This window comes from Cyprinodon tularosa, unplaced genomic scaffold, assembly GCF_016077235.1.
Source record: "Cyprinodon tularosa strain WSP-4 unplaced genomic scaffold, ASM1607723v1 ctg167, whole genome shotgun sequence".
Classification (NCBI taxonomy): domain Eukaryota; kingdom Metazoa; phylum Chordata; class Actinopteri; order Cyprinodontiformes; family Cyprinodontidae; genus Cyprinodon; species Cyprinodon tularosa.
Window position 1 is genome coordinate 33455 of NW_024038504.1, and position 14850 is coordinate 48304.

The 14850-nt window shown below is 41.4% G+C and overlaps 1 protein-coding gene across 1 annotated transcript; it reads left to right on the forward strand.

The window, feature by feature from the left end:
• The first annotated feature begins 4062 nt into the window (after nucleotides 1–4062).
• On the forward strand, nucleotides 4063–12582 carry LOC119780874. The gene is made up of 9 exons (XM_038281118.1): nucleotides 4063–5238; nucleotides 5339–5444; nucleotides 6421–7002; nucleotides 7180–7392; nucleotides 7575–7798; nucleotides 7957–8123; nucleotides 11122–11223; nucleotides 11416–11673; nucleotides 11824–12582. The coding sequence occupies exons 1-9, from the start codon at nucleotides 4063–4065 to the stop codon at nucleotides 12518–12520; spliced, it is 3525 nt and encodes a 1174-aa protein (XP_038137046.1). The 3' UTR covers nucleotides 12521–12582.
• The last annotated feature ends 2268 nt before the right edge of the window (nucleotides 12583–14850 follow it).

Consider the following 14850-nt stretch of genomic DNA (forward strand, 5'->3'; position numbering starts at 1 on the left):
TCTGTGTGCCCTGCTTTGCTATTTCTGGATTTATGCTTCTGTTGCCACCAATCTTCATCATTAAATCCCATCTCAGCATTTGGGTCTTCTACAAACCTTCACTCACCCTAATAATGTGGGCATCCTTGGCAGTCTTTCTGAAGCTTTTGTGTATATTGTTTAAATCAATATTGAAATTGTATGAAATTAACAAAAAATATAAATGTATAATTTAAAAAAAAATAATTATATGTATTTATAAGTAATTTTAACCTCTGTTAAATCATCTGCCCTACTGATAAATACTATAGCTTTACAAGAGACTGACACTGTAGTCATGTAAAGCATATTCATTGCAACAAAAGTGTTTGAGGAAATAATTTCCAAAATATTATGATATTTTTTTGTTTTGTTCTTGTTTTTTTTTATTTAAACAAAATGTAAGTGTGTGTTTGGTTCCAGGTACTCAGAGATTCACTTGCATACAGAAAGCCCATATTCTTATCTTCAGGTAACACAGAGTACATGTCAGATCAAATAATACTACTTCAGCGATAGTTTCAAGGTGTTGCTTTATTGTATGTCTCGTACCATGTCTTTCGGTTTTGCTGTTCTTTTTACATTTCGTTACAGGTGATGAAGCAGACTGAAAATGTTCTATCATTATCTCCTTTGTATTTCCTCTTTCTTTCATCTTTTCTCTTTTTTTTTCTTCTTCTGTTTTCCTCTTCTGCTCTATTTACATTGCAGTGTCCATATAATCTGTAAAACTCCCTGCATAATTATAATAATGCAACTTATATGCATGAAACAAGTGGAGCAATATGGCAATAGCCCTACTGCTCCACTTGTGAAAGTAAAATCTGTTAGGCTTTTTTTGGGATCGAGACAATTATTCTCATTGCCACATTGCCAGACAGGACAATGTCTGGCAAAAAAAAAATAAAAAGACTAGTAACTGGGATAAAAAGGCATGTTAGTATCAAGAACAAATAAAAAGAAGAAACTGCAAAAACTGGAAAAGTTTATAGTGATTTAAATATTAATAATATCATTTTTCTTACAAAATAAAGTGTTTAGGAGTGAACTGTTTTTATTATACTGGTATCAGGGATTAATAAATCTGACTGAGACAGAGGAATTCAGCTCTGAAACAGACAATAGATTTCCATCAGTGTTACAAATTTTTACGTGTCTGACAGTTTGAAAAGTTTCCGCCAAAAGTTCCTCGACTGTAGGAAATAAAGAGTTCAAATTAGAGTTATCCATGGAAAGTTTCTGTACAAAAAAATTATTGGACATGAACGAGACATTCTTCCGTCATTGCCAAGAGAGACTGCAGTGGTGAGCGACATCCAGGCTATGACTGTCCTGCAAGGAAAGCATTCATGCATGCTCAGGCCCACTCTAAAAATTTATTAGATACTTTATATTCCCATAAATGCATGTTACCCACTTTACCAAAGCATTACCAGAATAAATACAAAGAAATTAACTCTCTGAATTTACAATATTCTAGATTTTGCAGATGAATTCTTCTCAACTGTAAAACATATCTGTTGCTGTACGGGATGAGAAAATCCTGCATTTGTATCCATCCAATCCAGATTCTGGTGCAGCAATCCCCTCTCATTATCTGAGCTCAGCCCCTGACGGAAACAAATGGAAAGGCCAAAGCCTTGTTTTAAATCCAAACAGCCAGGTTCCATCAGCCTGAAGCAGAGAACTGTCTGCCAAGGTAAATACAAACACTCACCACAGAACAATGCATGACAGCCAGTAAAGCTGTGCTGGCTTTAAGCAACTGAAAACAAGGAACCAGTATTAGCTAGAAAACACTTAGAAAGAGCTTAGCCAGGAGGACAAAGGAGTCCTGGCAGAAAGTCCATTTGGAGACATGTTTCTTTATCAATCTAAAATACACCAAGTATACATGCAAGGTCCATCTTTTATTTAACATAAAAGCCAGGGATGTTAAAATAATCAATAGCTTAAAAAAAACGAATTATTCCAAGACTGTAATTTGAATCCAAATCAATATAAACTGGCTAGTTTTAATTTACCTAGGCTGTCACACTGGAATAACTAATTCCGATCATACATACAGATCAATAAGGAAGTGTTGAGCTCTGCCAAACACAAGTAAAAAGTAGCAGACTAAGACATGACTTTGCCGGCTCTGTGGCCGTACCCGCCAGTTACTGGACTGTATCTGAGGTCCTAACACATCACAAAAGGTCCGAACAAAGTCCGAACAAGTTCCGAACAAGTTCCGAACAAGATCAAACGAGGTCCGAACAAGGTCCGAACAAGATCCGAACAAGGTCCTAACGGGATCAAAGTGTTTCAACAGAGGACCAATCAATTCCGTCGGAACGGCTCACGTGACGGTGGACCAATCACCAGTCCTCTACGTCCTCTACGTCCTCAACGTCACGGTCCCGTGACTTAGAGGGCGTTTTACTGTAAGCATCAACAACAGAGCGCTAAAAAGGTATGGAAACTTGATTAATACTCATAAAAACACCGCCATAAAAAATGAAAAAATAAACGATTTAATTTCCCATAAAACACCACCATGAAAACATTAAAAAAAATAAGCGATCGCATGATATTTAACTGTTATTCAAACTTTCTTATGCGCTTGCACTGTGTGGCTATGGTGTGAATATACGTAATATTAGACTAGAGATACTTTATTGTTATTTTATATGCACAGAGTGTATGCAAAACGAAATTCCGTTGCATACAACTTGCAACAGTGTTATGAGCAGTTTGCAACTGTGTAATGAGCAGCTTGCAAAAGTGAAAGAGCGAAATAAACATTATTATTTATAAAGTGCAGCAGTGATCAGAATGTAAACAGTGTAGGAGAGAAATAAAACATTAAAGAAATAATTGTGCAAAAGGCCATTAATATTAAAAATGCAGTGCAAAATGAATATGGTGCAAAATGCAGTAAAACGTTGAGTTGCATTCTATTTAAAAGGATTATAAAAGTTCTGCAGTTTAGTAGTACAAAATAATGTTATCAGACCAATTATATCTTAATTATTCGTCTATTTGCTGTAAAAACGTCTCTTTCTGTCGTCTGTGTGTCACTATACACACATAGCTTAGCTCCATGTTAACCTGTTTTATATTTGATGTTTGCAGATGACTAAGACAGGTAAGCCAGATAGCTACTGGAGGGACATCTGCTCAAAATATGCCCAGGGCAAATTCCACTTCTCAACTGGCAAACGGCCAGGGGCCAAGAAATGGAAAAAGGCCTTGGAGAGAATAGATGCTTGCCCCTTGCAGAACCGTACAAACATTAGGGATCTGTTTGGGAGAAGCCTTCAGTGCTCCTGTGGGTTCCACAAGGTAGGTGAAACAATTTTTTTTAATTGCCTTTTGCTGCTTTTTGTCTCTTCTAGTGGGCTTTGGTGGTTTTGCAGTAATGCAAAGCCTGTTTGTTTTTGTTTTTTATGCACATCCAAATAAAAAATTATTTTAATTTATTTTATTCATCATTCTATTATAAGTCATGATGAGTCACTGTAGCATATGGACTTATTTATTTAACAATATATATCTGTACAGTTTTAGGCAAGGCTAGTAATATAGGATTATACTATTAATGTTGCATGTAGTATGATCCTTTCTTTATACCATCCCCAGCCAGCAGATCTGCCATCAGGCGCTGGGTCCAGTGCAGCATCAGGTGTTGAGACAGAAGCAGGGCAAGTCCGATTCAGCGCTGAGGTAGAGAGAGGAGGAATGGAGACAGGTAGAAGAGACAAGGAGACAAAGAGAAGTGACACAGATGCAGGGGGAGCCTCAGTCAGCACAGAGGTAGAGAGAGGAGGCACAGAGACAGAGAGAGGAGGCACCGAGACAGGGAGAGGAGACACAGAGACAAGGAGAGGAGACACAGAGACAAGGAGAGGAAACACAGAGACAAGGAGAGGAAACACAGAGACAAGGAGAGGAAACACAGAGACAAGGAGAGGAGACACAGAGACAAGGAGAGGAGACACAGAGACAAGGAGAGGAGACACAGAGACAAGGAGAGGAGACACAGAGACAAGGAGAGGAGACATGGATGCAGGGGGAGTCCAAGACAACACAGAAGCAGGGAGAGGAGACACAGAGGCAGGAGCATCAGTGGCAGGACAGGAAGTGCAGTGCTACAAGTGCAACCAGCATGTGAAGGGAGATAAATTTTCAGAGCACCTGTCCGACCACCATACAGAGGAGGTGTGTGAAACCTGTGGTGCTAAGGTGCAGGGTACTGTTGGTCTTTTAAACCACATCCAACTGGTTCACTATGCAGCATTAACGATGCCCTCACAACCAAAGCCACTAGCCAAGTGCTACGAAAGCACGACCAACAAAAAAGCAATACCATCAAAGACAACACCATCTCTGCTCTCTCCTTCATGTAGCTCTGACACGCCACAGCACACTGCAGCTCCATTAACCTCAAAATCAACTGCAGTCAACTGGAAAGGTTTTCTTCCTGAGCAATTTCGGAGAGTGATAAAAGAAGCAGATCAGGTGTGGATTTCCAAATGCCTTTATGAAAAAACAGGCCAGCTGAAACAAAGATTTCAAGCCTGCTGGTTTCACCCCCCACTGGAGCCCAAACCATCTCCTCCTGAGCCTGGGTGGTACTACCGGCAGAGGCTGTTCATCTGGGCACCAATGAGGATGTGGGGGATTCCTTTAAAATGCCCACAATGTTCCCGGAAAATGAACAGCTCTGGGATCTACAGAAAGGTGAGGGAGGTGATTGATGTGGATAGCCGCTACTACCTAGTGGGAGGGGACTATCCACGTTGCAGCAAGTGCTCTCAGCCGGTCTGCCCATGGAGTCAGGACATGCTCTCCCAGGTTGATGTGGCACACAGGAGCTTGTTCCCGGCTGTCCTCACTACACAGCTGGCTCTGGACAGAAAATGCATGACGTTTCTGAAGCCAAGGACAACTGGCAACAGTTCCTCCTACCTCCAGTCTGCTATACAGGAAGCGCACAGTGAAGAGTGGGCACGGCAGACCATCCGCTACCTCTCCGACTGTGAGCGCCATATGAAGATGGCTACTTTCCTCCACTCTCCAGCTGTTCTTCCACCACCACCACCCTTCAGGCCCCTTCCTCTTGCTCAGTGGTTTGAGACCGCCCACTCAAATGATATCCTCGGCCACATTGAGGAGATGAAGGGAGTCATCACTTCTACCTATGGTAGAATTCTTAAAATGGACTCAACAAAGAAGGTTGGGATTTCAACATTAAAAAAGAATATAAAATAGAGAATGCATGATTTCAACAAAACAGAAATTGGTTTACTTCTTAGTGCTTGTTTTTTTTTTACAGATCACCAAGAAGCTGGCTGGTGGGATCGAGGACAGTGCTGCATGGATGTCAAACATCGGCAACGAGTTTGGCCAGGTGTTGAACTCTGTGCTGACAACGGGTGAAGGTGCAGGGTTGGAGGAGTTGTGCCAAGGAATTGTCAACCGGTATAGGAATGCAGGCCAAGCTGAACCTGAGGTCATCCTGAGCTATCTCTATAGTTATGCTGCTATAGGCTTAGACTTTTGGAGGACATAGGGACCCCCATTTCATCATTCTGCTTCATTTTCTCTCTGTTCTCCTATTCTGCAGAATCTGTTAGTTCAATCTCTAACCTTCTGCTCTCTCTGCTTTTCCTCAGAGTAGCTTTGCCTCGTCTGTTCCTGTTTGGCTGTGACGTCATCCTGGAAAAAAACATCAGCTGTGCTGCTTCTATCAACACCCTTGTTAATAGATGTTGGAGATCGGCCTGTTTTCCAGTGTGGTCCTGTTTCTCTGGCCGTGACTGAGTGGATGTGCTCTCTTCGTCCTCTGGCATGGGAGCTGCCTTGGAGCTCGTCTGCCTGGCTGTGTGTTTCCTGGACGGGGCCGCCTTTTACAGCTGCTTTTTGTATCTCTGCTTCTGTCTCCTTGAACCCCAGTCAGCCTCAGCAGATGGCCGCTCACACTGAGTCTGGTTCTGCTGGAGGTTTCTTCCTGTTAAAAGGGAGTTTTTCCTCTCCACTGTCGCTACAAGCATGCTTAGTGTGGGGGATTGTATTTGAGTCAATGAGTCAATGCAATCAACTGGTTTTCCTTAGATAGAAAACTTTGTATCAATTTGACTGTATGATCTGGTTGAACTGTAAAGTGCCTTGAGATGACATGTGTTGTGAATTTGGCGCTATATAAATAAACTGAATTGAATTGAATTGAATCTATGTTGACAGAGACTGCTGCAGCCAGACAGGTGGGTGAAAATTGCTCTCTCTCTGTCACACACTTTTAGAACCATTTGTAAAAATGTTGTTTGGGGGAGAAGTGGTAGTGACAATTGGCAGTTTACTTAATCATGGTGTAACCACACACAGGTCTATGTTATTATGAATGGTTGTTTTTCACAGGAGTGTCTTCAGTAGCAAAGCTCTTTCACCCATGGAAGTCTGCGGTGCGCTTGGACAGCTTCCATTTCATGAGACGTTTTAACTGCGGCCTCACTACAGAAAACCACCCTCTCTATGGCACCTTTTGCTCCAAGCTTTCTGCCTGCATTTTCATATGGGACCAGGACGATGTGCAACGCCTGAAGGAGGCCAAGAGAGCAGAGTGGAGGATCAGCCACAGTGGACAAATACCCACTGAAGAGCAGCTCATGGCCACCATCAGCCCGGCGGAACTGAAGAGACACTGCAGGAGGAGGACGCGTGGAGTGGAAGAGATGCGGAGCATGATTTCAGGGCTGCTGGAATCAGTGTGGGAGCTGACAGACACCACAGGCCTGCGTTTGGTAAATCATGACAGCATGCGCCACGTGTGGGAAGTGCAGCAAAAGCATCTGGAGTGTCTACAAGATCCTGTAGGTGTTGCATTGTACACAAAGGTGGGGACACTCCAGAAGGGCGGCAAAGAGCTGGACATCCTTAGGTGTGCTAGGGGATCATCCTCCCTGGAGAGTTTTCACCGACACCAGTGTGCTTTTATTCCAGGTATTCTTGCATTTCTTCTTGCATTTTTGTATGTCTTTTTTAAAAGTTATTCTCTGTTAAGACAGTGTTTGTGTTTTAATTATGAAAAAATAAAACATACAAAATTAAAACTGTCAGGTATTCATAAATGTTCATCTTATAATAACCGTTGACTGATCAGAGTACTTTGTTTCTTAGGCTGGCGGTGCAATGCTTTACATACCCAAATGTACATGCTGGAGGGGATATCAAGATGGAACATGGGCCGGGCCAAGGAGGCAGTAGATGTGGAGGGGGCCTCAACACTAAGAAGCTTTGATGTTCGCTTGATATCCCTCCTTAACAACTTAAGTCAGCGTGTCCATGGTTGTGCTCTGGTGCCAGAGTTCACCCCACCTGGAAAACCCACTGGTAAAAAAGATCTCAGAGCAACACTGCTTAACCTGAGTATTACATCTCCTCCTCCTTTTTTTTATTACCCCTCCCACTCAGAGGACATGCATTTCTTGAATGTAAAGATTGTGCTTTTTATGTATGACATTGATGTGTGTATTTATGTCCTTTCTTCATCTTTGTGTTTATACTGGTTACAGGCGAGCGAATAGCAGTGGAATACTTATTGGCCCAGACCAACAGAGGTGACCTGTTGGCTCCATCACAGGTCTCTGAAATCCCCTCGCAGGTGGTCGAGGATGAGGATGAGCCAGATGACACCATCAGCATGCCTGACATTCTCTGCCAGTCAGCTGAGACAGGGGCGGGTGATCCTCCAAGTGCTGTAGAGGATGACACTGATCCCGACGCCCTCGTTACAGAGGTCAATAACACTTTCTGTAAAACATTATTCAGAAACACAATATTTAGCTGAACTAAATGTTGCCACATTTTAATAAGATAAAATAACGTAAAATCAGCATTGCTTACATATTACAAACAAGATTTGACATTTGCTTGTTTTTTCTTCTCACTTCTCAGACCAGCCAACGTGACTCCAGGGGCGTTGTTGTATGGGATGCAGTTGATGCCCTTGCAGCCTACCTAGTTGACTTGAACCGCACCATCACCGCCTTGTCAGCCAAGGAGGAGACAGACATAGTCCACCTGTACACAGCTCTTAATGCCATGGACAAGGCACCTTCAAGGTACAGAAGAGGTACTTTGTACACCAAGATTCAACCTTGCCTTTAAAAAAAGAGTTCAGCTTTTATATATATATATATATCTATATATATATATATAGATATATATATATATATAGATATATATATTTTTGTATATACATATATGTATATACATATATATGTATATACATATATATGTATATATATATATATATGTATATATATATATATTTATATATATATATATATATACATATATATTTGTATATACATATGTATGTACATATATATATGTATATACATATATATACATGTATATACATGTATATATATATATATATATATATATATATATATATATATATATATATATATATATATATATATATATATATATATATATATATATATATATATATATACACTATATTGCCAAAAGTATTTGCTCACCTGCCTTGACTCACATATGAGCTTAAGTGACATCCCGTTCCTAATCCATAGGGTTCAATATGACGTCGGTCCACCCTTTGCAGCTAGAACAGCTTCAACTCTTCTGGGAAGGCTGTCCACAAGGTTTAGGAGTGTGTTTATGGGAATTTTTGACCATTCTTCCAGAAGCGCATTTGTGAGGTCGCACACTGATGTTGGACGAGAAGGCCTGGCTCTCAGTCTCCGCTCTAATTCATCCCAAAGGTGTTCTATCGGGTTGAGGTCAGGACTCTGTGCAGGCCAGTCAAGTTCATCCACACCAGACTCTGTCATCCATGTCTTTATGGACCTTGCCTTGTGCACTGGTGCACAGTCATGTTGGAAGAGGAAGGGGCCAGCTCCAAACTGTTCCCACAAAGTTGGGAGCATGGAATTGTCCAAAATGTCTTGGTATGCTGAAGCATTCAGAGTTCCTTTCACTGGAACTAAGGGGCCAAGCCCAGCTCCTGAAAAACAACCCCACACCATAATCCCCCCTTCACCAAACTTTACACTTGGCACAATGCAGTCAGACAAGTACCGTTCTCCTGGCAACCGCCAAACCCAGACCCGTCCATCAGATTGCCAGATGGAGAAGCGCGATTCGTCACTCCAGAGAACGCGTCTCCACTGCTCTAGAGTCCAGTGGCGGCGTGCTTTACACCACCGCATCCGACGCTTTGCATTGCACTTGGTGATGTATGGCTTGGATGCAGCAGCTCGACCATGGAAACCCATTCCATGAAGCTCTCTGCGCACTGTTCTTGAGCTAATCTGAAGGCCACATGAAGTTTGGAGGTCTGTAGTGATTGACTCTGCAGAAAGTTGGCGACCTCTTCGCACTATGCGCTTCAGCATCCGCTGACCCCGCTCCGTCAGTTTACGTGGCCTACCACTTCGTGGCTGAGTTGCTGTCGTTCCCAAACACTTCCATTTTCTTATAATACAGCTGACAGTTGACTGTGGAATATTTAGGAGCGAGGAAATTTCACGACTGGATTTGTTGCACAGGTGGCATCCTATCACAGTTCCACGCTGGAATTCACTGAGCTCCTGAGAGCGACCCATTCTTTCACAAATGTTTGTAAAAACAGTCTGCATGCCTAGGTGCTTGAATTTATACACCTGTGGCCATGGAAGTGATTGGAACACCTGATTCCAATAATTTGGATGGGTGAGCAAATACTTTTGGCAATATAGTGTATATATACACTATATTGCCAAAAGTATTTGCTCACCTGCCTTGACTCACATATGAGCTTAAGTGACATCCCGTTCCTAATCCATAGGGTTCAATATGACGTCGGTCCACCCTTTGCAGCTAGAACAGCTTCAACTCTTCTGGGAAGGCTGTCCACAAGGTTTAGGAGTGTGTTTATGGGAATTTTTGACCATTCTTCCAGAAGCGCATTTGTGAGGTCGCACACTGATGTTGGACGAGAAGGCCTGGCTCTCAGTCTCCGCTCTAATTCATCCCAAAGGTGTTCTATCGGGTTGAGGTCAGGACTCTGTGCAGGCCAGTCAAGTTCATCCACACCAGACTCTGTCATCCATGTCTTTATGGACCTTGCTTTGTGCACTGGTGCACAGTCATGTTGGAAGAGGAAGGGGCCAGCTCCAAACTGTTCCCACAAAGTTGGGAGCATGGAATTGTCCAAAATGTCTTGGTATGCTGAAGCATTCAGAGTTCCTTTCACTGGAACTAAGGGGCCAAGCCCAGCTCCTGAAAAACAACCTCACACCATAATCCCCCCTCCACCAAACTTTACACTTGGCACAATGCAGTCAGACAAGTACCGTTCTCCTGGCAACCGCCAAACCCAGACCCGTCCATCAGATTGCCAGATGGAGAAGCGCGATTCGTCACTCCAGAGAACGCGTCTCCACTGCTCTAGAGTCCAGTGGCGGCGTGCTTTACACCACCGCATCCGACGCTTTGCATTGCACTTGGTGATGTATGGCTTGGATGCAGCTGCTCGACCATGGAAACCCATTCCATGAAGCTCTCTGCGCACTGTTCTTGAGCTAATCTGAAGGCCACATGAAGTTTGGAGGTCTGTAGTGATTGACTCTGCAGAAAGTTGGCGACCTCTTCGCACTATGCGCGTCAGCATCCGCTGACCCCGCTCCGTCAGTTTACGTGGCCTACCACTTCGTGGCTGAGTTGCTGTCGTTCCCAAACACTTCCATTTTCTTATAATACAGCTGACAGTTGACTGTGGAATATTTAGGAGCGAGGAAATTTCTCGACTGGATTTGTTGCACAGGTGGCATCCTATCACAGTTCCACGCTGGAATTCACTGAGCTCCTGAGAGCGACCCATTCTTTCACAAATGTTTGTAAAAACAGTCTGCATGCCTAGGTGCTTGAATTTATACACCTGTGGCCATGGAAGTGATTGGAACACCTGATTCCAATAATTTGGATGGGTGAGCAAATACTTTTGGCAATATAGTGTATATATATATATATATATATATATATATATATATATATATATACAAATATATATATATATATATATATATATTTGTTTCTTTTACGGTTTAGGTACACCCAGAAGGCTAAAAAGAAAGCGCATGCTACTTCAGGACCTTGGAGAGCACCCAGGAAGCCGAGTGGTTCTGCTCCTGGACAGCAGGCGGCTGAGAGGTACTTGGCCACAATTTGCCATTAATTTGGTTCAATACAAACCATTGATTAAAAGATGGCATGTGTCACTGTGAAAAGCATTTGTTAATTGTAAAGTATTTCATTACATTTCCTATTGACATTTTAAATTGGTTCTTCATGACTTTGAATCATTGTTCACAGCCCAGATCATGTCATTCTTATCTCCCACAGACTTTACATGACTCATGGCCAAGCAGCCCAGGACCCGGAAGCAAACAGGGTCAGTGAGTGTGTTTGCCTCAGACTCGCCAAAGAGTTTGAGCAGTCACGCAACAGGCCAAAGGACACAAAGGGGAAAACCATGCCCATCCCTCAGTCCATAGTCAAGGTATACGGCCATATAAAGCAGTTGCTGGAGGACAGCAGGGTTGTCCTGGACCAGACAAACCTGGTTCTGGTGCCGGTTAACAACACCACAGTCTCTTCATGGTATGTGTTATTTCAGTTACCTCTCCCACACAGTCAAGATAGTAGATCAAGATTTAACCTAAAAAAAAATATACGTACATGCATGTAATAACCTTAGGAAAGGAGTATATATATAATAGATGTATAAAATAATAAATGTTTGTTTTGTAGGCTGCTTAGGAGGGATAAGAGGAAGGACAGGGACATGCTGCTGCAAGGCACTGTTCTTCCCAAACAGTTGCACCTGGCCAAGGAGCCTCTCCCTGCAACTAAGACACTTCCTGCAGCACCTGTGCAACACGGACATGAAAAAATGGAATTCGAGGAGCCTGAAAACCGCGAGGGGGAAGCTTTTCCCCGTCAGCGCACTCTGGCGGCAAACAAACCAGTGTCCGCTCCACCATTTCCACCTCCCCAGTTCCCTCCTCAGTTTTGGCCAGCTCCTCAATTGCAGCAAGCTCCTCCATTTCCACAGTTTCCATTTCCAAATGCTCCTCCGTTTATATATGGTCCTTCATTCAGCTATGCTCCTCCATTTAACTATCCTCCTCCACCGCAGCAAACTCCTCCTCCTCCACATGCACCTCCATCTCCTGATGCTCCTCCTGTGCAGCATGCTCCTCCAGAGAGCCTTCCATCCCAGCCAAGACAACGTGCCTGGAGGCTAAATAAAGCTGCACAGGAAGATGAGGAGCGTGTATCAAAGGGGGAGCCACCTCGGAAGAGGCTAGCGAAGGAAAAATACCACTACACGTGCAAGGTGTGTGGCCAGGACAAAAGCAAAAAGACTGGACACACCCAGCTGAAGGGGCGGTGGTATTGTCCTGCCTCTGGAGTTACCCAGGAAGACTGGAGGAAGAATTTGTAGTTTTTGTTACCTCTGTTTCTCTGTTTCTCACAATAAAGTTTCATACGTTTTTTGGAGTTAAGAACAACCTTCATGTTTTTATTAACTTTTTTGAATACCAGTGGGGTTACCTATTGAATTGAATTGTTAAAACTAAAGCCCTAATTACTTCTCATTTATAATATTTTTATTTACAAGAAAATTTGCTTTGAATGCATTCGCGTGATTTATCACAGGGTTATTACTAGTGTGATTTATAGGGCAAAACAGTTCCTTTGTTAAAGTTACTACATAAGTTACTACATAACTGCATGTGTACCTCTACTTCTGGAATGCCCTAAGATGCAAGCGGTATTGCCCAAGCACAGGTTCAAATCCCGCAAGAAACATAAAAATTTATGTGATGATAAAGCCTGAAATAAGTGCAGAAATGACAGTAAAAAATGTTGGGAAGGTAAAAAAAGTAGATAGAAATTGATATAGTGCATGTTTTCCTCCTTTTCTTTTCTCTCTTTTCCCCCCTCTTTCCCCTCTTCTTTCCTTCTTTCCCCCGCACGGGCAGTCCCTTTTGCCCCATTTTTGGCGCAATGGATAGCACATTGGACTTCTAGCTAAGCTCTAAGGAAGAGATTCAAAGGTTGTGGGTTCGAGTCCCACCAGAGTCATCTTTTTAAGCTCTAAATCATGTCACAGACTCTGCACTGCAGTGATAAACAAAACCAAAATTAATAAATAAATGCACCATATATATTTAATGCTCTGAAAATCCATATCATATCAACATATCTTTTTTCTCCCACACTGTTTAAATTTGATCACTGCTGCACTTTATGGAATGGAAACGTTTATGTACTGTCTGAAAAGCTGCAGTAAACGAAATTTTGTTTTATATACAAAATGAAAATAAAAGTTGTCTAAGTCTAAACAAAAAAGGACATTGTGCTCTTAAAGATTCTCAGTCATCCAGGTCATACTCATTTCAAAAAAGTAAAAAAAAAAGAAACTTTGTTTCCAAGTTTGAAGATATGTCACTTCCCATCCAGGAAGCTTTTTTAATTAAAAATGTCTGGATAAACGTTTAGTTCCAAGCTTTATATAGAGGTCCAACAAAGCCTTGTTTTAGCTTAGAAAACATGCAACGACTCTACATTACTACATTACTAAGGGGCGGACCTGTTCTTCTGGTTCAATCTGCAGATCAATTTGCATGTTTTCTAAGGCTTTGTTGGGCTTCTCTATAAAGCTTGGAACTCAAAGCTAATCCAGACATTTTCAATGGAAAAAGCTTCCTGGATGAGAAGCAAAAACCTCTTCAAACCTGGAAAACAAGTCCAGTGGGTGGCAGACATTTTTTTGGAACAAAAGGCATTGTATGGAGGGCTTCTCTCCACAAGTAAGACAGGCAAGACAGATGCATTGGGAGGTTGGCTACTGAAGTATGGAGTGTATTTTATTCCATCATTGTTGCAACACATTTCATAAATCCTGAAATGAATGAAGTTAAAGTTTTGTTTTTTTTTTATTTAATTTTATCGAACTGAGTTTTTTAGATAAAGTTTTAAGTGAGAAGGGAAGACGTATTTCTGAAAAAGAGGAATTTAAAGAAATAAAGATTTTAAATATAAAACCTGTCGACATTTTTTTTAATATAAATTTCAAAAAACAAGAAAGAAGAAAAATTGAAAAAATCATTGTTTCAACGTTTTATGATCAACAACGTTTGCGTCAAATCAAGCAATCATATTGAGTTTGAAGTAAATTGAACGTGATTTTTTAAATTCTTAAAACTCAATTTGTAAATAAAGAAAATAAATAAAAACATGAAAAAGAAAATCTGTATTTCTTTTTTTTTTATTTATTTATAACTCACGTGGCTTAATCCTTTCGCTTGGTTAGTCATCAAAGCTCATTTTGATTCACAGCACCCAAGTCTTCTGCCGGGGCCTGAGCGCCAAAGAACTTATTTCACTCATGTCAATGAAACTTCTTTAATCCAAATTAAATACATTTCAGTACAGAATGATTTTTCAGGAGGAAAAAAAATGCATCAACTCCAAATTCAGACAAAAGTTATTTTGTCTAGTGTTTGGCGCTTTTCAATTATTTTCCCCAAATAAGTGGCATATTTTCCACCTTTTTGAGTTTCTCAAATTAAGAAATGTAAAATATTAAAATTTTTCATTTAATATTTTATACTACTAAATAAATACAATAAGCCTTAATTGCAATGTCAGACAGAAATTGTCTTTTTTTTGTTGGTTTGGTATCATGACATTCATAATAACAGAAAAGATAACTTAACAATTGAAGTAATCCGTTGGCATAAGCTCAATTAAAACTGATCCATAAAT